Here is a 26,607-nt window from a genome sequence, read left to right on the forward strand (position 1 = left end):
TATTCATGAAAAATCATTTGCTAAATTAACTGAAATTACTGTATTCACATTCTGAGGAGCTGCTGTATGAACAGTCCTGAACTGAAAGGACATGGTTTATAATTTGCTTTTGAAGCAGCACAGCATGGTGAAAGCTGATGAAATTTCTGCATGCAAGCACAGTGGAAGCCATTACCTAGAGAAGCAGCTGCTCCCCTTCTGCTGCACTAGAAATACATCATATTTATTGGAATTTAAAAAATAATCATGCCAGAGATTTATCCATATCTACTGATGTGAATATTTGGGGATATGAAAATCCCTTAGCTTTTAGAAGAGGATGGTCCAGTATGTGAGCAACATCAGCAATGGACAAAGATTTGCTGTGACAAAATGAAATAAAAGTGAACGTACATGGATATCAATGAAAGTGGTTGAAGTGTGTGGGGAGGAAATGCAGTCCACAACACAGCACCAGGTAAAAAGACTGCCGATTTCTGCTGTAAACTTTATACTTCCTACTAGTGTGGCTAAAAGAGAGCTGGGTAAGGATATTTGCAAAATAATTCTCAGATTTTGAATTGGAAAAAAATCCCTTAGAAAGAGTTGAAAACCAGAACATCAAAGGCCAGGTGCTGTCCCCTACTGCCAAATTAGCTTCATGAGGGGACTCAGGTGTCTGGTGACCTAGACTGCCTGCAGGATTCCTGGTTCAGAGAGGAATGTAAAAGAAGAGGAGCAATTTATGAAGCTACAGGTTTCTTTAACATCAGGGATACTGATGAGAAGAGCACACTTTTTTTTTTTTTTTTCACATTTTTATCTGAGACTTTGAGAAAGCTTTTAAAATTATTAGGGAAAGCAGTGGATTAGACAGTCAAACAAGAAAAAAGAAATTAGTACTTTTCTTCTCAATTTTTGTTGTTGAATCCCGCTTTTCCTTGCGCCTTGACTTTCTTTCTCATGCAGAACTGTGCATCCACAGTTCATTGTTCTCTTATAATCACTGCTTTTGAAATTCCAGAGCATATTTTAAGCATTTCCAAAGGACTGGCATAAATGTGGGAGCTCTGTGCCTTCCCTTATCCCAGCAGGTCCAATCCCTAACCCAGTTTGAGGTACTAAAAGACTTGATCTACTTACAGATGGATAAAATTTTTAAGCCATATGCTGGCCTCCCAATATATGAGATATTCAACCCAAATGTCATACCTAGGTAGCTTTTGTTGAAATCCATGGCTTTCTTCTAAAGTAGTTACTATGACATTGTGCTAGTTGGAATTTATGGTTCTGCAGTTCAAGACTAAGGAATACCCTCTGCCAGACCTGCTACTATTACAGGCGTTCCTGATGCATTTTGTTGCTGTGCTATTTGATTTAAACACGCAGTCCTCATAAGAGGTGTGGTTTTAAATAACCACATTCAAACATACACATGGGTGTATAGTTTGAATTGTTAGCAAGAAGTACTAAACAGGATTTACTTGTTTATTTAATGAAGCTGAAGCATCAATTGCATCATGGTTTTTTCCCCCTCAGGCAAACAGCTCCCCCCTAACTCTGCCTCTTGCACGAGGCATTTGCGTTTCATGCAGAATGGCCCAGTATTTACCTTTTATGCAGAATGGCCCGTCGTAGGCAGTTGTGGAGCAGTCACAGGAGTAGCCATTGTATTTCTCCACGCACTTGCCCCCGTTGGCGCAGTACATGCCGTAGCTGGTGCAGTGGCCAGAGCAGCCAGGCTTCACCCCGGGTGTGACCTTGGCTCTCTCCTCCAGGTCCAGCGTCACCCCGTTCATCCTCAGGGAGCGAATGCAGCCCAGGAAGCCTCGCTGGCCTCCTGCAGCACCTGAGAGGGAATGTTGGACTGTGAGACAACACTGGATGGGTTTAATTCCTGTTGCTTCACTTGAAATATCCTGCTAAGCCTAAGCTAACTTCTTTATAATTGCCTTGTACTAATGACAATAAGTCAGTGGAACCTGGCCCTTTGATATCATATCATTAGCAAGCATAAATAGTAGTTTTTTATCAATGCTTGCTTTATACTAATTAGACATTTGGGATTCTAGCCCTGGAAGATTTCCTTTCATTTCAACTTCAATGTTTTTAGAGATAAGAGTGGAAGAAATGAGCTTGGCTCAACTGCTAAGGTGTAGCCTTTCTCTCTTAATGATTAGTAATGGTGGGATCTTGTAATAATGCCGTAATATGCTATGGAGTGTTAGATTTTTCAAAGCCACAATGGGCAAAGACAAAGGGAGTCAAATTTCCAGTCGCAGTTACAATAGGAAATATTCACATTGATTTCCAAGAAACATCATGTACACTATTTACGTTTCAGAGCATAAACTGGGGGTGGAACACTGAAAAACTACATTTGACAATCTGGGTTGACATGGTTTTTTATAGCAGTTAAAAAGAACTGTCCTTTTTCACCCAGAGTAAACACTCACTGAAAAAATGTGGTTTCAGCTAGGTAAGTCTTATCTGAGGCTGGATTAGAAACAACAATCAAAAAAACCCAAACTAAAAAATGTGAGTAAATAAAAATGAGTGCTGGCATCTTTTCTGCTCATCCCTCCTCTCTTTGATTACTGCAGTGCTGCAGGTGCCAGAGAGTCCCTGAGGAGATCTGAACGCTCACCACCACAGAGGCTGATATTCACCCGAGTGGGGAAGAGAGCTAAATACAAACCAGAGAGGGCTGCTTCAAACCAAGTACCAGTAACTGGATGATTTGGAGCAGGAGCAGGCAAGGCTTGGTCTCTGCTGAGTGCACATGGCAGAGGGTGTTCTGGTGTGATTCCATTCTATGTACACTCATATATATTGCAGTGATGAAAAGCCTTCTTTGCCCTCTCAGTGACTGTCCTAGACCTAGGACTCAAAGTCATCACCCCTCAGTCCTTGCTCACACAAAGAATAGATATTTATTCTACAGAAAACAGAAAAGGAGGCACCAAAACAATTCTTGTTCATCATTACCCTCCAGGGCCCCTTCAGGTATTCATTTTGGGCACTTCAACTCAAGTCCATTCTAGGTCTGACTCCAGGTAAAGTTTAAAGCTGTTCTCTGGTATGTGTGCTCCAATCACCAAGTTATATGAAATAGATGTAATTCAGAAAGAAAAAAAATCTGGTGCAGATGATGACATTCATTTTTTTGGCAATAAAGGTACTATATATTTCAAAACATTGCTGGTGTTACAGTCAATTCAAAACTAACAAATAAAATCATCATTATCAACAATTCTCAAAGAACTCAGGCTGGGAAAAAAATTCCATCTCTTCCTGTTTACAGCAAAAGGCTTGGTATTTTTTAAAGGTTAAGTGTTCCTCTTTTAAACAAACTTTATCTTTCAGCTTATTTTGAAACTGCCATTTCTAGGATCACAGCAGCAAAGGAAAATTTGAGCTTGTAAATAACACCTGCACATCTGGTGACACATTATACACAGTTTGCAGTGACACTGGGCTGATTACTATGGCAATGAAGGCTTTAAACATAATTTTTAGTTCATTTGAGTTGTTGAATGCTGACTAACATGGAGAAAAAAGATAATTTTTTTCTCTTTTCACCTCTTCTCTTGTGACAGATATCTAGAGAGGTATGAAAGTGCTTCTTTGCTCAATATTTCATGCAGTTCTGGTTCCAGCTAATGGCACTTGGCATGTCAGCACTTTGCAGCCCTGCGGCTCACAGTTGGAGAAATACAAATGCTGCTGGAAGAGCCTGCCCTAAATGTAGTGGAAACCAGTAGCTCCAGAAAGCAGCTGGCCTAACTTGGTTCCAAGGAATGCATTTGTGTGGTGCTTTCATACATCAAATGAATAAATAGCCCACGGGATTAAAGGGAGAAGACTGCAGTGAGAGCTGTGAATGCAAAAGTACGGCCAATGATCAAATCTAGAGGCTGGAAGTGCTGCCGAGGCTAGGATGGGCACTGCAGGCACATGCAGTCCTGGCAAGAACTCTGCAGAAATTTTCACTTCCGTGGTGAAAAAGTGTTTGTGTGTTTGGGAAGAGACTCTCAGCAAAAAAGGAGTTTGGCACTGCAGTCTGCTGGAGGCATTTTCAGCCGGGAGATCAGGTGGAGAGAGACAAAAAGGACAAGTTCCTAATGCACAATATTTTTCTCTTAATTGATGTTTGTATTTCTGTAATTATGGACATATTTGTCCTGTTTTTTCTTTTTCTTTTTTTTTTTCCTTCTTTTTTCCCCCCTTTGCTGTCCCACAAACGCTTGAGGAGCACAGCTTTCCACAATCACTAAGTGCTGCTGGCAAGACACGAGGCAAAGAATGTTCAGCACCGTGAGAGCAAAGCCCGGCTGCCTCCTCTGCGCCTTACCAACATAGAGCTGGCTGTACAATTCCAGCCGCGTGTGTCCCTCTGTCGGAGCTTTCCGGACCTCCAGGGGAAGCTGGTCCACCTGCAGGCTGGCCTGCTTGACGTTCCTCTCGGCATTGACCCGGTGCCATTGGTCATCGTTGAGCGGGTTGGGAGATCTCACCACGATTTCCACCGGCCCGTTTCCCACGTCGAACGAGAAGGAGACCTCGGTAGCAGCTGAAATAGCAAGCAGGAGGTGTTCACAACCTGTTTGCGGTGTTTGTAAACACATTCATTTATGCTTCCCAAAGAGTAAAGAGTCATATCAAATAGAAATGTGCGCTGCTAAGTTGTCTTTTCATAATCTATTCATCTTTCTGAATTTATAGGCACATTCAGTTCATTCTAACTTGAGTAGGAGTTTGACTTTTAGAAGTCAAACTTCTTGACTTCATCAGCAGACCCTCAACCAATTGCATTAATCTTTGCATTCTACAGCCTTACAGGTTATACATTTAAAATTTTTTTAAGGAATAAGCATTTTGATAAAAAAAAGGTGGAGAAGTCTAAATTTTTGTTTTGATTTTGAGGGACGGGCAATTAATTCTTGCAGTGAATGAATAAAGCTGTGGGTAAGATCCATGTGACATTTTATGGCTGAAAAGAAATGTGACAAGGTCTCTGGTGTTGAGATGACCCCGAGGTGTTAGAAAGTCTCTTTTTCCCAGCCCCTCATTTGAAGAAGGAGTCAGAATTCCTTGGTTCTCATTCTCAATGTTGTTTATTCTCTGTAATCTATAACGTTCTTTCTCTGACCTGCTGAGGTCTGTTCAGCACGCTGTTTCATGGCACACTGCATGCCCCTGAGATGGAGTTAGTTTTTTATATTAAAAACTATGTATACTTTATTTAAAATAATTTTCCAATACCTATCACCTATGTTAGACAGTCAGTTTCTCCTCTAAACCAATCCAAAAGTGCCACCATCACAGCAGAAGATGGAGGACAAGAAGAAGAAAGAGGAAGGACAAGGCACGCCCAAATCCCTCCATCTTGTCTCCTGAACCCCCATTCTAAAAACCCCAAAATTCTACTTTTCCACCCTGTGATAAATTAATTAACATTCTACTCAAACTCTTGTGGCTATTACATCTTCATACAAAGTTGATAGTTTTTTCCAAGGGCTAAAATCGAAGGCACAGGTGTCTTTGACTCTGTGCCAAGGTCTCTGAACCCCCTGTCAGGGTCTCAAGTCCTCCAGAGCAATTAGAGGAATATCCTGGCTTCCAACAGAAATGGGTCTTTAGTAAGCCCTAAAGTGCTCTGTTTATAGTGTATGATTAAAACCATGTTTAGAAATTTTATAAATTTCCATTAAGCCCTACTAGTCATTCCTTCAGGTCATCCTTGGCAAATATATTATTGATAACTATTATTGAATGATGAGTGTGATTAATAATATATAAATTATTTTAATAAAGTAGTATAATTATGACTTTCTTACTGAGACTTAGTTTATATATCTTTAGGCTGCAAATTCTATTCTGGTGGCAAAAGATCAGATGAAAGGGTTAAAAGAGAATGAATTATCAATTACAGCATTCACAAATGAGGATAACAGACAGAAGTTAAGACAACCAAGAGTTTAATTTAATTTAGTTTTCCTACACACAAAATAAAAAAAGCCAGAGCTCCCTTTTAATTCCCTTCAAAGATCTTGGGTGCCCAATTAGGGTCTAAGTGTTCCAGTACAGCTGTGGTTTCTGCTTAGGTTGAATTGATAATGCACTATTGTAAAACTCTTATTCAGCAAGGCCAATAAATTGGGGTAAAAGCACCATTCCATGTTCATTATCACTAACAATGCTGATAAATAGTGAGAAATATTTTTGTACATGACCTAATAGATTTTCACAGGGTTACATCAGATTGACTTGACAACATTTTAAAGAAAATTGAATGGATAGGAATAAAGGTTTTACAGAAAATGTGCTTTCAACACAAATTTATTACATAATTGATTTTTTTTCAAATTGGCTACTTCTAAAAGAAAAAAATTGAAAAGCTGTTGTTCTTTCTGTTCTCTGCTGAATTTAATTTGTTGAATAAACTGCCTTTTATAAGCCATGGATTTAGTCTGTTTGTCCTTTTGCTCTTTACAAGGCACAAAATCTGTACAAGCCAGAGCTTGCTGTTACAGAAATAAAGATATTTAGTTTTAATGTTATTATGTTTTCTAACTTCAGTGGTTCTGCCAATAAACCCAGGCAAAGTAGGAATTAGAGTAAAACCTCTCCAGTACTTAAATTGTATGGTGTGCTCAAATCTATTTTCAAGAGTGTGTGTATAATTCTCCTTTAATTTTGCTTTGAAGAACTGCCTCAGATCTCTTCATTGTAAGGCTTGAATAGTTTCCCAAAAGCTGTCTGTCTACAGGACTGTAAAATAAAGACCTATTAGCAGACTTTTTCTCTTATTCTGAGGCAGCTGATGACATTGTCAATATTGCTACTGTGTACTTTGACTATTGTCTATTCAGAATTTTTGAAAACTGCCACAAGAATGCTTCTTTGTTTGCAAACCTTTGGTCTTGTGGATAGAAGTATCCCTAATTTTCTTATTTTAAAAGAGAAAGTGAAGAAAATTGGCAAATAAAGATATTTCAAGTAGAAGCTCTGTCCCTGCATAATCTAACTTTATGCATGGCTTTAAACTAAAATTTGTATCACAGACTAAAAGATATGTAATTAAATTTGTAGTTTTCTGAGAAAATCGGTCCCTTTGAAATTAGTACCAATTGTATAAATTTATATTATATTTTTATATTATATTTTTATATTTAATCTTATAGTTAGGGAAAGAATAGCTTTCCAGCAAAATCTTCTCATCATAGCCCCTTTTCAGTGCATGTATCTGCTGAGATGCTGAAAGTTAGAGAAGATAATATTGCATCTATGGACTTCCTGATCCTTTCTCAACCTACCTAAAACCACAATTCCCATACCAAAGGTGACAAAATGTATTTTCTTGACTGATGGACTGAAAAAAGCCATGAAATATGGCAATGAAAAGAGCTTCACAGATGGGCAGAGGCTGCAAATGGGATGTCTCGCACACAAGTTATGTTACTGGTTCTGACTCTTCATTCTTAGTTCCATTTTCAGTCTATGGAATAAGTACTTTCCAACCAGGGACATCTCTAAGATGACAGGGTCTTAACAGAAACGGATGAGTATCTGACCACAGGCACATTAGTCTGAAAATGAAGACAAAAGAAATTTCACACCCCAAAAAATGAAACAGGTAGCCTGATGACAACTTGACAGGCAGAAGGCTGAGGTACTCAACGTTCTTTTTGTCTCAGTTTTTACTGGCAATTGCTCTTCCAACATCTCTTGAGATCCTGACTCTGAAGGCTGGGGGAATGAAGAGTTCAAGGTCAGGTTTGAGCACACTGTGCTGCCCCCACTCCTTCTTTTTCCTCTATGCCAACTTTTCTGCTGAGCAAGGTGTTATCCTTTTGGTCAATGATCAACTGTCCTGGCTGTGTCCCTTTCCAATGCCTCTGCTACCCTCAGTCTCCTGACTGGGATAGAGAGAAAGCTTTGGCGCTGCGCAAGCACTACTAGCAATAGGCAAAACACGGGTGTGGTATCAAAGCTATTCCAGGCACAAATTCAAAACACACCACCATATGGGCTGCTAGGGAAAATACTAACTCCACCTCAGACAGAGCCAGTACAACATCCAATTTGTTCAGAAGTTCAGTATAACTTATATAAAAAGACTGGCAATTGTTTAGCTTTTTTCCTCTCAGTATGTTGTACTTTTCAGTCTCTGTCTACACATACAATCCTCGGTGATATAATCTCTTTTACTCAAATGCATATTTGATTGATGTGACAGTGGTATTATTTTGTCAAACATTTGAATAGGAGGATTGAAAAATTATCTAACATACCTGTGCATATGTGAGCATTTATTCAGAATGACTGACTCAGCATAGGATTTTTTTCCAAAAAGATGTAGGAAATGAGCTGCAAAAAAATGACCAGAGGTTTATACTGGTCACTTTTTAGGTAATGAAGTGAATTTTCCTAATAATATTTTTATTTTCTAGTCTACTAAATACCGTAAAACTAAATTCAGTTTTTCTAAGAAATGAGAATAATAATCAGACTTTGAACAAATGTATGAAATTGCCTAATTATTAAAAAAAAAAAAAAGTTAACGTGGGTTGCAATTTATTCCATCAGAACAGGGTTTTGTGATGAAAATTTCATAAAATTGAACAAGAGTGAATTTTTTATGTACTCCTACCACATAAATTCACTCTGTACGCTGAGATTTGTGGCTTAGTTTTACCCTTTCTGTGCCTTGTGCAATTACATACAATTAAATCTGAACACGTTTCTCTCATCGATTCAATTTTCTAAGGTCTCAGGTTGTTGTCAGCCATCTGTTCAGAACACAGAAGAGCAACTTTGGCAAACAAAATGCCCTTCTCACTCTTTGTTCTGTGTTGCTTTTAGCTCTATTTAGGTCTCACCATTTCCTCATCTTTAATCCATGAGGCATTTGCCCATAAAAATGAAGGGGTACAACTGAACCCCTGTGCAGGAAGACCTGGATATGGCTGGAAGAGTGGACTGATAAGGACCTGTGAAGTTCAACAAAGACAAATATAAGAAGGTCCACAAAGATGATCAAAATACTTGAAAGCCTGTTGGAGGAAAGTCTGAGAAAACTGTGTTTAGCTTTGAGAAAGAAGGCTTGGGAAAGACCTTTTCAGCATTGTTCTGGTATTTAAGGGGTGGCTGCAAAGAAGATGGAGACATCATTTTGGTAGGAAGTCATATAGAAAAGATGAAGGGTAATGGGTACAGGTTGGGGACACACAAAAGGGAACAATCACAATGAGAACAATCAGCTACTGGGATAATATTTCCAGGGAAGTGGTAGGTTCCTCTACATCGGACACTTCTAAGATTCAGCTGGACAGGGTGCTAGGACATTTTTTCTGGACTGTGCTTCTTTTAAGGAAGTTTGGACCACATGACCCTTGAGGCCCCTACTAACCTGGCATGCTTTGATCTGTGATTCCATGACTCCGTGATTCCATGATTCTATGACTGCACAGTCTGTAGGGAGTCCATGCTTCTTGGGTCCTTCCTTTCAAGGCTTTCTAGTAGGTATGCTTTAGTTAAACACAAGTTCTGAGGGTCAGCAGCAGGGGAAGCAGCACACATTTCTGTGTCCTTTGCTATGCACAAGGTCAAGTTACATGAGCTGATAAATATTTCTGGCATTCAAGATCTGTGACCAGCTAGATCTCCCATTTTCCTTGAAACTCCTTGTGTTTCAAGTATCTTTTTCCTCCCCTGTTTTCTACTTTGGTCTTTGTCGATGAATTTCAGGCTAGGATCTCTAGTTATAATGAGGCTGCCAGCAAAGAAAGAGATGTTAATAGATGGGTGGGTACTCACTAGATGCTAAGCAGTAGGTGGATGTTCTCAAGACACATAAACTGGGAAAAAAAAAGCAGAGGGATTACAACTCTTCTCTCAACCACCTGTATAATGTACGCCCATATCTCTATTTCTCTCCTTCTTCCCCATTATGCTTTCTTTGAAACACGTCCTCCCTCGTACTTTGTTTCTCTTACATTCCCTGATGTATTTTTCTACCCTTCAAATGGAACTGACTGATGTTTTAGTTGACTTACATCAAAGGGATTAGTTTCTAACATCTTTAGAATCCTTTTGAAATCCTATTCTTAGAACATAAATGCCATGTTACATCTAGAATCAGAGTTCACTCACTTGGCTGTAAAATAGCTTACAACAATAAGCTATAAACTGTAAACTGAATCTGCCAGAGAGATATTTGTTCTGAGGAAACAACAGCTTGAAAATATTGTAGCTTTGTAAGGGCAACATCTGCCAAACTTCTTGGACAGTTTGTTTGTAAATACACCTCCAACAAAGGGCTCACTGTCTGAACCTGTAGACAGAATTCAGTGAAATGATTGAAAATGAAAGAAAACTTAATAAAAAGAGAGAGATGATAGATGTTTCTAGAGCTAGTGGTCTATACATCTTTATATGAAATCTATCAAATGGTCAAGATTATCAAATGGTCAAATCATGTCTGATATATGTACTTATTGGAATCCTTCCCACTGCCTTTAACAGATAGAAGACTCTGAATAGAAAAGTAGGCAATCTAGGATTTGAAAGTAACTATCCTGTCCACCCTTCCCACTTATAATCAGATCTTTGTGTTTAAAGATAGTTTCACAATGTCATCTCTAAATTTCCTTCCCCAGTGCCCTCATTTGTGCAGGGCTGAGAGAGGCCATGCCAATGCTGGCATGGAAACAACATTGGTAGGTTGTTCCTGGCTGCCAGAAATAGGTGGAAAGGGCTACAGATGCTACCCTGAAGTGCCATATTGGAGCACAGGACCTGCTTTAAGGAGGCCACTTCTCAAAGGACACGACTTAATATTAAAGCTACCAAAGCAACATAACAGAGAAAAATGGTTGATCCAAGTTGCTTGACTGCAATACAGGAATTACTGCGTAGCTTGGCTGTCTGTTAATAATCAGGTAGTTGTCAAAACTCATAACTGTATTTACAATAATGGGACTAAGCATCTGGATGGCTTCATCATTTATCTAATTCCCAAATGAAAAGTCCATTTGAACTAATGAGCAGAACCTTCATTCATTTGACCAAATGACAGTGTGCATCCGTGCCCAAGACTTCAGTGATCCCTGAGCTAAGTGCCAAATGAACCAGCTCTGGAAGCTGCACAGCTGCATCAGCATGATGCTGTGCCAACAGTAATTAGTTCTAACGAGAGACTACACTGCACCGAGGATCAATCCCAGCATAGCTGAGTGCTGATTTGTGTGGACATTCTATATCTTTCTCAGAAAGAGCTCAGGCATCTCTATAACATAGGGGCTCATTGTACAGACTAGACACACTCTATATTTGCCTGTGGGTTACAGGTAAAATAAAGAAAAGTCATGGAAATTTACATTCTTTTGAATCTTATGCAGTCATTTCCATAAGGGCCGAGAAGGGAAAAAGAGTGAGTAAAGCTATTGCTTTGATTTAATGTTATATAAGATCCACTTCTCATGTGTAAATCTATCCACAAGGTATAAGTGAGGCTCATTTTCTCTCTGAGCCTTTGGAACAAGTTGATTTTCTGTGGAGAATGAACAATCCATCTGTGTCTGAGGGTCACCAACCTAATGAGTGAATTGGGGACATCAAGACTGGAGACAGCCTGAGCTGAAGGGATTGATTCCTTAAGATGTAGATTTCATATTTTCCAGATTCTGTACTGCATGAGTATATAGCTCTGAACTTTATATAGCATGTTAGTGAGTTCTCTTCACAGTTTAGTTAGACAAAACAATCTTTTTCCAGCCTGAGAACCAAGGACAGCACTGCAGCTTTGGGCCCAAAAAGTATAAACAAAGTTGAATTGAGGAGAGTAGTCTGCGAGGATGCGAGTTCTTACCGTGAAGCTGTAATTGAACAATTAGCCCCAACATGTAAATGGACCAAAACTTATAAAAGTGTGAAAACTTGTGACCGGCGTCCATCTTGGGTGGAGCCATGGCCAGGCTCCTGTACTGCCCAGGGTGTATCCTTCAAAGGCCTTTTAATTAATGCCTACTTTATTCCTTTAACACTGTCCAGCCTCTGTTCTAGGCAGCCTCTCAAGGCATCAGGATCATGCACAGGTGGATTTTGCAGTCCTGAGATATACGGATCAGGTAAGGAGTAAAGTCAGGCAAACTTTAGGAAAGCAAACTTCCAGCTCCACAGGGAGATATTTAATAGGGTTCCCAGGGAGACTGCCCTCAGGGACAGGGGAGCAGAGCAGAGCAGGCAGATTTTTAAGGAAGTCTTCCATAGAGCACAAGAGCTGGCAATCCTCAGGAGTAAGAAATCAGACAAGGAAAACAAGAGATGGGCATGGCTGAGTAGGGAAGTGCTGGTCAAATTAAAGGGAAAAAGCAAATGCACGGGCAGTGGAAACAAGGACAGGAAACCTGGGAAGAGTACAGAGATGAAAGATGGCCGAGGAAGGCCAAAGGAAGCTGAACCTGGCAAGGGATGCAAGGAATTACAGGAAGGGCTTCCACAGGTCTATTAACCAGAAAAGGAAGGTCAAAGAAGGTGCATCCTCCCCCAATAAACAGTGGTGGAACACTGGTAACAATGGATGAGGAGAAGGCTGAGATACTGAACTCTTTTGTCTTCAAGTCTTCAATGACAACCTTTCTTCCCATGCCTCCCCAGTGGACTGACAGCAGGATGGGGACTGGGGGAGCAAAGAATTCTCACTGTAAGTAGAGATCAGGTTCATGACCATCTGAGGAACCCAAATGTGCATAAGTCTATGGAATGAGATGCTTTCCCAGAGTCCTGAGAGAACTGGCTAATGTTAGTCGGGCACAATTTTCTCTTGGCGACTGCCATGCTGGCTGTCTCTAATCACCTTCCTGTCAGGCATATGCCTTGACACAGCTTCCAGGAGGATCTGTTCTATGATTTTACCAGGCAGAGAGTTAAGGCTGACCAGGAGTTCCCAGGGTTCTCTTTACCTTTTCCCAGTCACTGGAGACTTTGCCTGACTGTCATGACATTTCAAATATCACAGAGCATAGCTTGGCAACTACAGTAGCAAATTCTCTCAGGACCATGGGATGCATCTTGTCAATCCCAGGGCCCTACGTTTGTTCATGTTCCTCAGGGAATCTTGAAGCTGAGTTGAGTTGCAATGAGAGAAACCTTTTCCTCCCAGTCCCTGCCCTGATGTCAGGGACTTGAGATGTGTGGGAAGAGAGATTACCATATGTATGGGTAAAATACTACTTCCCTGCAAAAAAGGATGTACAGTAAGAAGTACAGCTATTGGCATTAGCATTTTGATGATGTATCTGTAAAGTTAGTTTTAAATATTAGTGATTTTTGACATTCTGTAAAAGTATTACTGATTTCTCTCAGTGAAATTCTTGCTGGAGGAAATATTTTAAAACACATTTTACCTTCAGTCACAGGAAGTCTATAAACATGTATAGAAAGGAGGAGGGAAATTAACTTATTATTAGGTAAAGGTATGAAAACATGTATAGCTGAATGGCTTTAATCATCAAAGTTTTAGAAGAAATTACAGCATAATATTTAGAAAAATACATATAGTAATTCAAGGGTGGATTTTTTTCTCAAAGACTAAAGATTTGGTGAACATTTATGGTGAACAAAATTTATTCAATTCCTGTGCAAATTCATTAGGAATACATCACTCTTCAGAATGTCTGAAGCTTCTTATGACCTTTTCAGTTTGTTTTTATCTTGAAATTTTCCAAGTATCCTGCACACCAGAAAAACCATATTTTTTATTCATATCTGAATAAAAAATAAAGGAAAATGTTTTGTTGAATGCAGGAAAAAACACCCCCTAAAGTGTCTATCCTCATATTTTTGATCCTCATTTTCTCCACCATTTGGTCTGCAGCCTGAAGGCACTTGATTCAGTGTCTGCTGTGTGCAGTATCTACATCTGGCAGCTGTAAACTTGTAGTGACATTTCCTTGAGAATGGACAGGGAATCAGATCTACTGAGAGATGCTGACCTGATTCAGCAAGAGCTGCTGTTTTCTTATGCATATGACTATGGTGTTAGATTGTAAGGCAAGACTGTGCACAAACAAATTGCTTTGCTATATATTTAAAAGGAGTGAACTTTAATGCATTATTGTCCTTCCTTCACAATACTTTAATATCTTCTGTCTAGTAACATTTATAGATGGACCAGTAATTTCAATAACTGGACAGGTAATAAGTCTAAATTCTACTTTCAGTTTGCAGGAACAAAGCATCTTTGAATTAATGGGAATCAAATATGTTAAAATAATTCTTCCATAATTTAATTTTATGACTGATCAAACATATTGTGATATATTTGTCTGTCTGATTGAATAACTAGCTGGGTTTTTTTTCTTTCATTTCCTAGGTTGGAATAGCCTCTCTCTACTGTAATAACCTTTGCCTGTTTATCCATGCTGAGCCTCATTATCTTCACCTGTGATTTTAATCTTAAATATACAATATATACCAGTTGACTCAGAAGTACTGTACTGCACTGCACACAGGCTACCTGAATATGGCCAAAACCTCTCCAGGTGCAAGGTAGTAAAAAAAAAAAAAAAAAAAAAAAAAAAAATTCCTGGCTTCTCTTGCCTTGCAGAGAGACAGCAGTTCCCTTTCTACTGGCAGACAAGCACTTACACAACTTGCAATATTTTGGAAAGGCATAGCTATACTTAAGCTCAAAATGAAGGGACATCAGAACTCAGTACAACACCTTTTTCATCATGAGTAAACATCTGTGTAAGGACAAAGATAAGGAGGGATTTGATTTTGATAATAACTAAGTTATTTTATCTCACTTTGAAATAATCTTGACTGCCAATGAACCACTCAAAAATAAATACCTACTTCCTAAATAAAATAAAAACTACCTCTAACACAGTACATTAGATTGCTTTGGGGGACAAAAATAATTGAGTTAATGGAAGTACCAAGTTTTCTCATAAAAGATCATGCAAAGGCCAAATATGCCCTAAGAAGAAAATTATTTATTATCATTATTTATTAATTACTTCAGTTATGCTAATTGCACTGCAGCTGTCTTGTAGAGCGCTTGGAAACAACTTCCATACTTTTATGGCTGTATTTTAGTTGATACAGCAATTTTCAGCTATGGGCAGTAAGAAGAAAAAAAAAAGGATTATCAGTTCTGCATAAACAAGGATCCAAAGAAAAGACATGTGAAATGATTTGTTTAAAGCCAAACATTAGATGGTTAGAGTAGGACTTGAAAAAAACCCACTTGCTTTAATTCCAAGGCAATAAATACAGTTTCAGATAGATGTTACCTCCCATCCAGCCAGTTCTCTTCCAATAACTACTTAGCTGCCTGGAAAGAAGGAAGGAACAGCAACGGTGACTCATTGAAGGTCTGTTGATTCATCTCATGAGAGTTACTAATGCTTAAAAAAAATACAGCAGCAATATCTCCTGGTCTCTTTTGTGGCAGATGATTCACACAAAGGGAACTGTAGTCAGCGCACTGAGTGGAAAAGGGGAGGAGATGTGTGTTCTCCTGTCTGTAGTGGCTTATAATATACTTCATTATATCCTTTTAACTGCAGCACTTTACCATGAAACTGAGTTGCTCCCGTACAACAGAAGGCAGCACAACAAGGGGGAGGCAGAGACATCAGAACAGAGCTCTCCCATGCAGCATGTAAAGGGTTTTGTGTAACTGATAGCTATTTTTTTTGGATGAAAGGCAAAATAAAAGCAGGTGGTAATGTTCATGAGATCAGATTTTGTCTGGGCATGGTAAAGCATCAGAGAGGTTTTTGGAGAGGAGAGTGTGGCTTATTTTACTATGAAAAATTGTTATGAACTTGGCACAGCTCTGAAGCTGCTGAGCAATGTGTTTAAGTGCTTACAAACAGACACAAGGAAATCAATGCCCCTCTCAAATATGTCACATTTGAATGCAATAAAAATCAGTCAAAGCTGTAAATTGTGCATCATACTTAAAGTGGTAAGAGCCTGGTGCAGGTCTGAGAACTAAATATCCACTGTCACTTTTCTGTGATCTGCTTTTATGAAAACACATTCTCTGTGTCCTTTTCTTCTTCTTCTGTGGTGCTTTCCTTATTCTGTAATTTGTTTATTTGCTGTAAGTTCTGCTGTGGACTGTGGCTAAGACTTGTAAAGACTTGTAAAGGTGTTTAGGTGCCTGGGTGGGAGCTACTGAAAAACTTTTGCATCACAGCAGGGTCTCATGATGATACGAATTTATTGATTTTTCTGCCTGGCTGTGTAAGTTTTGTCATTTGTAGTGCCTCTTTTATAAGCAATTTTTCATGGCTATTTATTTCTCTGTGGCTGTCCAGGGTCACCATCAGGGTAAGGACTCCGTTGCACTATGCACTTTACTACCACAATAAAAAAAGCCATCCAAAAATATGACTCAATTTTGTTTTTTAGTGTAGTAACTCTGTATATGAAAAGGGTGTGTGTGAGGGGGTGGACCCAGCTAACTGTGTCCCAGATAACTCAAACTTTTATCAAAAGTTTGAGTCAAAGATTTTCTACTCTGGAAAATATACTTGTAATAATTTATAGTTGCCAAAATCCAGGATAGATTTCCCAAGATGGAAGAAGATATCTTTGATGTTGCTTGCTTTTTATCCTGTAGAAGGAAGAAGTATCTACTAGAAATACAAACCAGAAGTATCATGGAGTGGTACAAGAGAGGGAAAGAGAACTGATCTGTTGGGGGTAAAAATATCTTAGATTTCATGGTAATTAGAGGTAGAAAACTTGATGCAGTTCGTGAGTGAGGGAGCTGCCTGGTTTAGCCACCTTTTGCGAACTATTTTGCTGGATATGCATGAGGCTCAGGAAATGTAAAGCCAATAGGAGACCTGTTCCTGTTTCCTGCTGTAGAAGTGGAAAACATAAAATGGTGAGTGAGAGGATTTATGTATTTATAAAACATTTGTTTCTAAGATTTCATACGAGTAGAGAGCTGTCTGCAGTGCATGATTCGAGACAAAAAGCTCTTTTTTAAAAACAAAGTCAAGACATTTAGATCAAGAGGGTGTAAAACATCTAAATTATGCAAGATAGTGTTATGGCAGCCTTGTGATAGTAACTGCCTTCATGCTCTTAAAAAATAGATTACCATTTTATTAACTTTTTAACAAAATTTTACATTAAGTTTTTATTTCCTTTTAAAATGTAAGAAACTATATGTGTTCAAAGCTTCTAAACCAAAAGTTGGGAGCAGAAATATTCATTTTCCTTAGAACAACTGTAGCAAGGCAAGATAGAAAGGCAGAACCCAAATGGAACATGATTTAACAATGAATTAACTTCCATCATGATTTAAACTGATTTTTTTTAAAACTACCATTTAAACCATAATGAAATGCTGAGAAGTGTTCAGAAAATCTGTGGCCAGAACTCTCTATGAACATTTAGCATCTACCTATAAACACCTAGGGAGAAAATAATTGTATTTACTTGAATCAGTCTGTTGACATAACTTGAATTAATAATTTACATAAATATTTTAGGCACCATGGATACCACTTTATTATTATTAAAAACACTTCCACTTTTATTATAGCTAATCTTCTAGTCACAGAAAATCTTTTCCTACTTTAGAACTGAATTGCCTTGGTAAAACCAATAAAGACTAATTTAGGTTTTCAATAGGCTAGCAGAACAATTGCTAGCACTTTATCTAAAAAGTTCAACTTAAAGAAAAAAAGTAATTTTCAGAATACCAAGATGCTCTTTATCCACTTAGAAGAATGATTCTCAAAAATATCTAAATAATTTAGGCCCAGAAGACCCACTGGATTCAGGGCACAAAGTCTGAGGAAACAATGAAGGCTGGTTGGACCCTTTCAGATTTTCTCACTCACAGCATTTCAAGTTATGGCATGATGTTGGTGACTGGGATTAAAGGCAGGAGTGACAGTGACAGAAAAGAGTCAGGTCTTTGTGTGTGTCCTCCCCCAGCCCTCCTTTCTGCTCTCTCTGTTGGGCAAGAGGTTTGTCCCAAGAGGAGAACACCAGGTGGAAATTGCAGGAGGAACTGTCTGGATGCTCTCACAACTGATGTATTCTGGAGATGGGGGAGCTGAGATGTTCGTGATGGGCTTTGGTTCATATCAGCCTACATAAGGGTATAAAATGATGAGAGTTTTTCAGAGTTTTTTACTTCAAATTACAGGTAATTACAAAGAACATGTAAACTAATGGCATTGCTACGTCTTTAATTACTTACTGGCAAGATTTTGCCCTGCAGTCAATCAAGGTAAGACTGCCCATAAAATCAGCAAGTGAAGTAGATATCATTGCCTAATGTAAGGCAGAAACAAACAATATGAAAGCATATAATGGGTTTACCATAGTCAACACAATAGATATCCCTGTTTGAATAAAAAAATCCTCTGATTTTTGGAAGAAGGGAATTGTTATAGATTTAGCATATTTGAATTTTTTTTCCAAAACCAGCAGGGATAGAAGACAGAATTGCAGAGATTTTTGATGAGATGGGTGAAGTATAGGTCATGAGAAAATTAGAGGACCTCTAATTTGGTTTGGGTCAAGTCATATTTGGTATTATAATAAATACCTTTGCACAAGAAGTCAGCATATGTCTATTTTTTCTTTTTTTTGTCCAGAAACACAAGGTTGGAGAGGTCAGAAAATAATACATAACAAACAGTGTCCCAGTGTAATCAGCCAAAAATTCCTAGGACAGATGCACAGCACAAGAATTAATGTCATTGTGGAGGCCACTGGTAAACCATTTTCAGAATTAATGTCCATAGTTTGGATTACCTGCATTTAAGAAAGAATTCAAGGTGCAGTGAGTAGGGAGAACCTTATTAACTTAATCAGAGAATGGAACAAGACAAAATATCTTATGAGAAGAGATTATGTGGGTCCTTCTTGCTCAACACAGCAATTAAAAGCTGAGAAAAGATATGATTATACTGTAAGCATACAAGGGGAGAGTAAATGCTAGGAAGTGAAAACAATTAGTTCAGCCAAAGAACAATACTGAAACGAGAATGCATGGCTGTAAAGAAAAGATGAAAACCAAACTGTCAGGAATAAGATGACTTCCAAAAAACAAAGATGTGAGTCTGAAACAGTTGTCCAGCTGGCAAAGATTCAAACTATTTTCAATAGAGAGTTGCATAAATTTAGGGAGCTAGGCACAGGTTATGCATTTTGGTTGTCTATGACTGAGGATTCTAAACTCAGGGACCCAGAAGGTTTCTTTCTGTCATATGCCTATAGCATCTGGCAATTTTGTGCAGCACAGCAAACATTTACTTTCTGCATAAAAATGATTAGCACACATGAGGAAGGTAACAAAGCCCCTGCATTGTCAGCATGTAACAGGAAGTAGACTGGAAATAAGGATGAAAACCTGAGATGAACTACTGAGTGGCAGTGCCAGCAATGGTTTGCCATGTGCTGCATGGTTTTAGTGCAAAGCAAAGTCAGGGACAACTATGCTCTTTGAATGTCAACCAGTCCCCACCTTGAACTTTGTGTGAGCTGTAACTGATTTATAAGACACTGCACATGAAATTACTTTAAAGTGGCATTTATGGCAATGAGAAAGGCATCCAATCACCCTTGAAAGAAGAGGGGTAATGCTGAGAGGATGCTCTGTATAGTGAAGGTCATGAATGCCATGTTGACATTGAGGGACACCAAAGTAAAGCAACCTGTAACTATAGCCTGCCAACATCCAAGCCAGTTGCAGAAGGTGACCCTCATTTCCCCACAAGCTCTGTGACTAAGATTTTCCACTGGTCAGTTTTAGCCTGTTCCCCAGCTGGATTGTTTATTTGCTGCCTTTGGCTGGCTCCCACATGCCAGACTGGGCACCTCTCCCCATCTGCTAATTTGGAACAAAATAGAGGTGGAACTGCTCTTCTCAGATGAGTCATAAATTGGTTTGTTGGAATATCAGGCATTTCTGCACCACCTGCCTCATCTGAAACAGAATCTTGTCTTTCAAAGAATAGTGCTTGCAATTCTTCAGACCAGGATTTCTGTTTGTTTGTTTGTTTGTTTGAAACTTTCCTATTGTCCTGGAATAGAATGACAGCTTGCAAGTACCGTTGTAAAAACGTTTGGGTCATAAATTTCCCAGAAGAAATGTAATATTTTTCCACTTAATTTAATAACTTCCTGTGGGCCTCTGGGATGAAGAGATTCCTCAGTGTCCTATGCATTCTGTGACATGTGGCTAATGCAACATGCTTTCCTAGGGGGGTGTTTTATAGAAAAGTCACCTTCTGCTAGGAAAACAAAATAACAACTCAATTAAAAGAAACAATGAAGGTCACACCAGCTTCCTTACTGAGGTGAAAAACCAAGCAGTGGAAAACATAAGCTGCATTTATTTTAACATATGGGACTTTGAGCATCATGCGGAAAACTCATTGATGTGGTAGAATTGTGTTTTAGGATGCCTCTGGAGAAAGACGTGATGGAATTATTAAAATTTGCAAGAAAATATATTAATCAGTCATGTGCTAGAGCATTCAGCCTGGAGGAATGAACACTTTTTGGGCAGAACCAAACGGCCATGGGAATCATTGTCCCCAGTCTGTCACTGTCACTTGTCTGATTTTGGAGGAGTTACTCATGTCTCAGCTAAGTAGTGTAGAAACAGCTGAGCCCCAGGAGCAGCACAGGACCCTCCATGTGCAGATGTCAGGTATCAGAGTGCCCTGAGCATCCCCTGCCCACAGAGCAGGTACACCCATCCTGCAGCCATGCCACTGCTCTCGTTAGCAAACCTCTCCTCACGATCCCTTTCACGGCTGCCAAGGTCAGTGATCGCTGCTTGGGGAGACTTTCAGGGCACTTTTAGGGGCTATCAGCCAAGTGACATCCCTGAATGCAGTGGGTATAAATGTTCCCAGCTTTTTACAAAAATTAATAAGAAAGATGTTTCCTCTCTTCCATGTTAATGCCAGGACCAAACACAAGCTGACCTTTACCTCTAAGCCTCATTTTTTTTTCAATTGCAAAAGTGACTTGCTGTTTACTTCAGAATAGTAACAGTGAGACAAAATTTATTAGTGTCTGTGGATTTCTTGGAGGTGCTGGGATGAGAGGAGCTACAGAAGTGAGCAGAATATCTCTTTCATTAGAATTATATGACAGTGTCATTGAGAGAGTTTTCTGGAAACAGTGATGGTAGGTGCTTCTTCACAAATTACCAGAAATACATGCCCTTCAAAATTTGCTTTCAGGAGCAAATCTTTTCTAAAACTTGAGATATCACTCAAATAGAAAATTCAAATCTGATTTATTTGACAAGCATCTCAGGTATGAAGTAGCCACATTTTCATAATCATAACTCTAAAATCTTCAGTCTATATTTCATAAATGTACAAAATATATAGAAAAAAAAAGAAAAAAAAGAAAACTCATTCTAAAAGAGAATGTATCCTCTCTTTTTCACTCTAAAAACCAGTTTTAATTTTAAAATAATCTGGAAATTTTGACCAGAGATGGAAACCCTCCCTTACAGAAAACTTATTCAACTACCACTTTTCTAAGCAATCCTAGCCGTTGTCAGATGACCAGCCAGCTATGGAAACAATGGGGTTCTGTAGATTTATTGATGTACGTAAAAATTGAGGCTTCAGGTAATTCTACATCTCTGTCAACTGTTCCATGCATGGTGACAACAACAAGCCTGCCAGAGGAGTTGCTTGATAAATGGAATAGCTAAAGTCTTCAGCCACATTCATAGTAGCATTTTATCCCTGTTTTTTTCATGACACCATTCCTTGTCAGCTGTTTGCAAAAGCTATTTCTGAAATAAAAAAAAAACAAACAAAAAACCATGGTCTTCCCTTCCTTCCTCTCTCTCCCCTCCTCAGAGATGGCAATCTGAGGTTTTGCTGAAGGCATGTGAAGTTACTTTTCAAGATACTGCAAATGTCACCTCCTTTTCATATGAGTCAGGAGAGTCAGAAAATCTGCACAATTATTAGACCCTAAGACAATATAAGACTCTAGAATTATTAGACTCAAAGACAGAATGCAGTAAAATTATTTAATGAGTGTTCCTTTAACACCACTTTTGTGCTCAGAATAAAACATGCAAACTCCTTTCCAAAGACTTGAAGCTAAGAATTTTAATAGACCGAATGATTTGTTTCCCTAATGCATTCACCGAGTGCAGCAAGCTGATTAAAATCCTGGGTACTGGAGAACCTTTCTGTTTCTGGTCTATAGAGCTCAGTTTATGCATCATTAACCATGTATTACAGGTACACACAGCTATTTTACACATAACAGAAAAAGAAAATAGAATTTGTACATTCAGGATGCTCATTTTAACATTTTCCTTTTGGAATGGTAAAAGGTAAAGAAATTGAGAACAGGATTTTTAGGAAGTCATCCTTCTCCAGTGAGAACTGTACCTGTATGAGAAGGCAATGAACAGACAAAAGCAATCCACTGGGTGAATCAAAACAGCTTTCAGTAAATATGTGGTCGTGGTTTTTTATGTAAAAAGCCTTTAATACAAAATAGCTGTTCTATTAGAGAATGTGATAGGTAGCTAAAAAGCAGCTTGCCAAAGGAAAGCTTCTGCAGAGTTTGGGGATAATTCTGTAATTACCTTACTGACATAAATTTATGTCCCTATTTAGGAACAAATGCACATATAAATTTTACAGGACTTCTATAAAAAGGAAACAGACTTAAGAAGCAGCAGAGTTCACTATAGAGCCATGTAAGGTACTTCTGAAATTCTGAAAATTTACTCTTCATTTAAATGAATTACAGAAAACCGTAAGTGCAGACTGGAGCAAAAAAACCCTCAAAAATATATAAAACAAACATTCATTAATAAATGTGTAATTCAGAAGAGAGGGTGAGTTTCTCTTTATTACTGAACCCACTTTTTCATTTGTGACCTGTAGAACACTTAAGTCACAGGAAGGCCTTTTCCTGAGGAACTGAAAATTTCAAGCAATAGTTTCCAGAGAAAAAGGGTAGAGTGAATGCAACTATATCAAATGAATTGCTTTGTGCTTTTTAGCACATATAGTCTACATAGTTCTTACAATAGTTTTTCATCTTTTCTTACAGATGATATTTCAAATTCTTCCATCAAGAATTTATAATCTGAAGTTTCGATTCAGGGACATGAGGCAGGGTCAAATTTATGCATGTGCCAGGTCTCAGCAAAGTCAGTGGATCTCAAGCATAGGTTTAATAAGGTTTAAAATTAAAGTCCTGTATAATGATACTCTGAGCACACTGCCACTGGTACATCTATTCAGCCAACCACTGCAGCATGATTATTATTAACCCTGAGCTGAGCTCAAAAGAATATTAGCTGCTGTCAAGTCACCTTTACACACTGATAATGTCACTTTTTAGCTAAGTGACCAACAGCATGGTTGGTCTGATTGCAGTGGCTGAGGACACCTTCCATGAAGTAGAAGAGCAAGGAGTTCTGAAGATGCCCACCTCAGCTGACTGTAAGTACTACTTAGATTCAAAGGGAAATTAAAAATAGCTGCCACTTTATTATTAAAAGGCTTTGCCCCTTGGTAAAGCAAATCAGACTATTCCCTGTGACTCAATAGGAGCAATTTTGATTCACTGAAGTTGCAGATTAGAGAAATTGGATTAAGCAATGTGAACTAAATTTGTAGAAATTTAGTTGTAGAATGAAAGAGAAAAAAGCCACCCAAATGGAACTTGGCATTTTATTCTTACCTGGAGGGAAAAATTTAAATGCATTTTAAAGGAGCCTCTTAGTGGTTTCTAAATTTCTACATTCTTATTTGTGTGTTTAAACTTTGTAAAGCATTGAAAATGGCTCTTTGCTTTCAAATTGTATGTGTAAATCACATTGAATCTGCATAAAATACAGATTATTTAGGGTCCACAAGCCAACTGCTTATCTTTCAGCATTAATGACACACTGACTTTTGTGCATCAACATCTAGATCGGGGTCCTTGGCATCCATGGGCAGTGAAAGGAAGCACACACGCTTTTCCCAGTGCCCCAGTGCTGGAGTGCAGGGAGGCTGTGATGTGCTGCTAGAGGCTGCAATAACAACCACACACAGCGCAGAGGGCCTCTCCCTGCTCCTGTTTATGGCAGGGTCAGGGGAGAACAAAGGAGACATAAAACATGTTTCCCCCTAACTCAACTGCTTCAACTCCGCTAAGGAGAATTCAGGCACGGCTGAGGATTTCAGCACCTGCCTTGGAAAGTTTGCCCCTGGGCTATTAAAAATGGTTTGAATAATAAAATTGACTTGCCTCTTGGTGTCATTATACCCTCTTTTTCAGATCAGTGATTTTATTAACAGATAATGCTGATAGAGATTTATTTTATGAGATATTTTATGGCTTTTAAATATCATATGCAAGTTTTCAGCTCTTTGGCTCCTTGCAATGCTGATTAGGATGGTGCCTCTTTTTTCCTTCTTTCCCTGGTTTCCAAAGCAACCATGAAATAAAATAGAAAAGCACACAGAGACGGAGACATAAATTTTGAAGAAATAATTCTGACATGCAATTTTGAAAGCCCTTTTCAGGTCAGTGTCATTTTTGTAATTGATGTTACCAGTTTTGTCTTCGTATTTTCCCCTCAATAAACAATTCAAATATACTTCAAGCACTCCTTTCACAAAAGGCAACTTGAAAACATGTCAAGCAGCTTGATTTGGAAGCTTTTCCAGGATTTAGACAGCTTGCACATTTTACTAAATGGTGCACATTTTTAAAAAGCTACTATTCAACGTAATACTTCAACTGCCAAGAGTAGTAATAGGAAGCCTATACTTACATTTCAGCTCCAGTTTGATGAAGTCAGTGTTCCCCAGATTCTCAAGAAACACCCCATCTGAGGCTGATGTTTTGAAGTAGAAAGAGATGTCTGCACTGGTTTCCCCTTGGAAGGTGGAGAAGTGGAGGTAAGATGATGAAGTAACGAAAGAAGCTGCGTTCCAATAATTCCCTGCAGAGGACAGACAGGAAAGACATGTTTCAGTGCTCCCTTGAAGCTGTTGGAAAAGTTGGAGATTTTAAGGTTCATCTATGCTACAATACTGTCTGTGCTGAAGAAAGAACCCCAAGCACCTTGATTCTTGCTCCCTCTGTTTTGTTTTTCTGAGCATGGTGTGTCAGGTTTCAGAAGACAGAGCATGTTAACGGTAAATTTGTTTTCAAGCTCTTAATTTATCATATCTACTCATACTCAAATGTTATTTTGTATTTATTATAGTAAGACTATCACGGGAGATCAGACAGAGGGGCAAAACACTAATTTGGTGTCTGCCTCACCTACACACCTACACCCCCTCCTGAAAGTGTAGCCATGTCTATCAGAAATCAATTAATTTAAATCACAGGAAAAATCCAGTAAATGAAGCTAATCAATACAGACACAATTAACATATGCACCTAATAGTCCCCTAGTGCATTCCCACTGGAGAAATACAATAATTAATAACATCCAAGAACTATTACTGTACTTTAGCTAGAAGGACAGTCAAATTCAGTGCAAGGTAGCATTACAGTGCAAAAAAGAAGTCATAAGATATAAGAGCAGGTAAGATTCTCTTAATCAGAAGATCATAAGATTCATAAGAGAAGGCTTTGGGATGACCTAATTGCTGCCCTTCAATACCTGAAGGGAGGCAAAAGAAAGATGGAGAGGGACTTATTACAAGGGCATGCAGTAACAGCGCAAGAGGGAATGGCTTCAAACTGATAGCCAGTAGGTTTAGATTAGATATTAGAAAGAAATTCTTTACTGTGATGGTGGTGAGGCACTGGAACAGGTTATCCAGAGAAGCTGTGGGTGCCCCATCCCTGGAAGTGTTAAACAGGATTCTGAGTAACTGGTCTAGTGGAAGGTATCCCTGTCCACTGCAGGGATGTTGGAACTAGACAATCTTTAAGGTCTCTTTCAACCCAGGCCATGTTATAATGATTCTATGATGATGATATAGGTGATAGAGTTAGCCAATGAGAGACTGAAACAACTCATTCTAGTTCCATCAGAATGCTTATGTATCCAGCTTCAGAAATGTATTAGAATATAAATCATGATGTCATCATAGCTGAAGCCTTAGTATTCCAGCCAATAAACACAATACTGCTACTTTCCATTCCAGTCCAAAGTCCCAGATATTGGTTTTCCATTGTCTGATTACTGAAGTAGGTGATAATGCTGTTATTTGTCTGGTTAGCACTGGATGAATATGAATGAGGGTGGTTGAAGCTTCAGAAGATCAGCTGTGATGATATATTGCACTACTGACCCACATTCATTTCAGAAGTTTTATTATTTGAGTAATTATTAGTCTCTATTCAATTTTAAATTGAACATCTGAATTAGCAGATGTTTTCAGATAAATAAAAGCATACTATTGCTTTCCATAGTACTATTCCATACCCTCCATTATAATTCTGCCTCTCTCAAGGATTTAGGGTATTTGGAAAAAAAGCCATTTTCCATTTAGTTCAATGCATCCCAGGAGGAAAGTTGTAATTGAGATTTTGTATGTGTATATGTGTAAACACACATTTGAGCAGTGAAAATGGGAAGAAATAGGCATTCATGAAAGAGGTATGGGTTTGTGAATT

General features: G+C 38.6%; 1 protein-coding gene across 1 annotated transcript in view; it reads right to left on the reverse strand.

Moving 5' to 3' along the window:
* Positions 1-26,607, reverse strand: part of CNTNAP2 (contactin associated protein 2) — a 1,020,353-nt gene that overhangs the window by 89,877 nt on the left and 903,869 nt on the right. The window contains exons 16-18 of the mRNA XM_058040331.1: positions 24,803-24,973; positions 4,334-4,552; positions 1,592-1,828 (exon numbers count right to left, since the gene is read on the reverse strand). Coding sequence (XP_057896314.1) covers positions 1,592-1,828; positions 4,334-4,552; positions 24,803-24,973 — 627 coding nt within the window. The remainder of the gene's footprint in view (positions 1-1,591; positions 1,829-4,333; positions 4,553-24,802; positions 24,974-26,607) is intronic.

Source organism: Melospiza georgiana, chromosome 1 (assembly GCF_028018845.1).
Source record: "Melospiza georgiana isolate bMelGeo1 chromosome 1, bMelGeo1.pri, whole genome shotgun sequence".
Taxonomy (NCBI): Eukaryota; Metazoa; Chordata; class Aves; order Passeriformes; family Passerellidae; genus Melospiza; species Melospiza georgiana.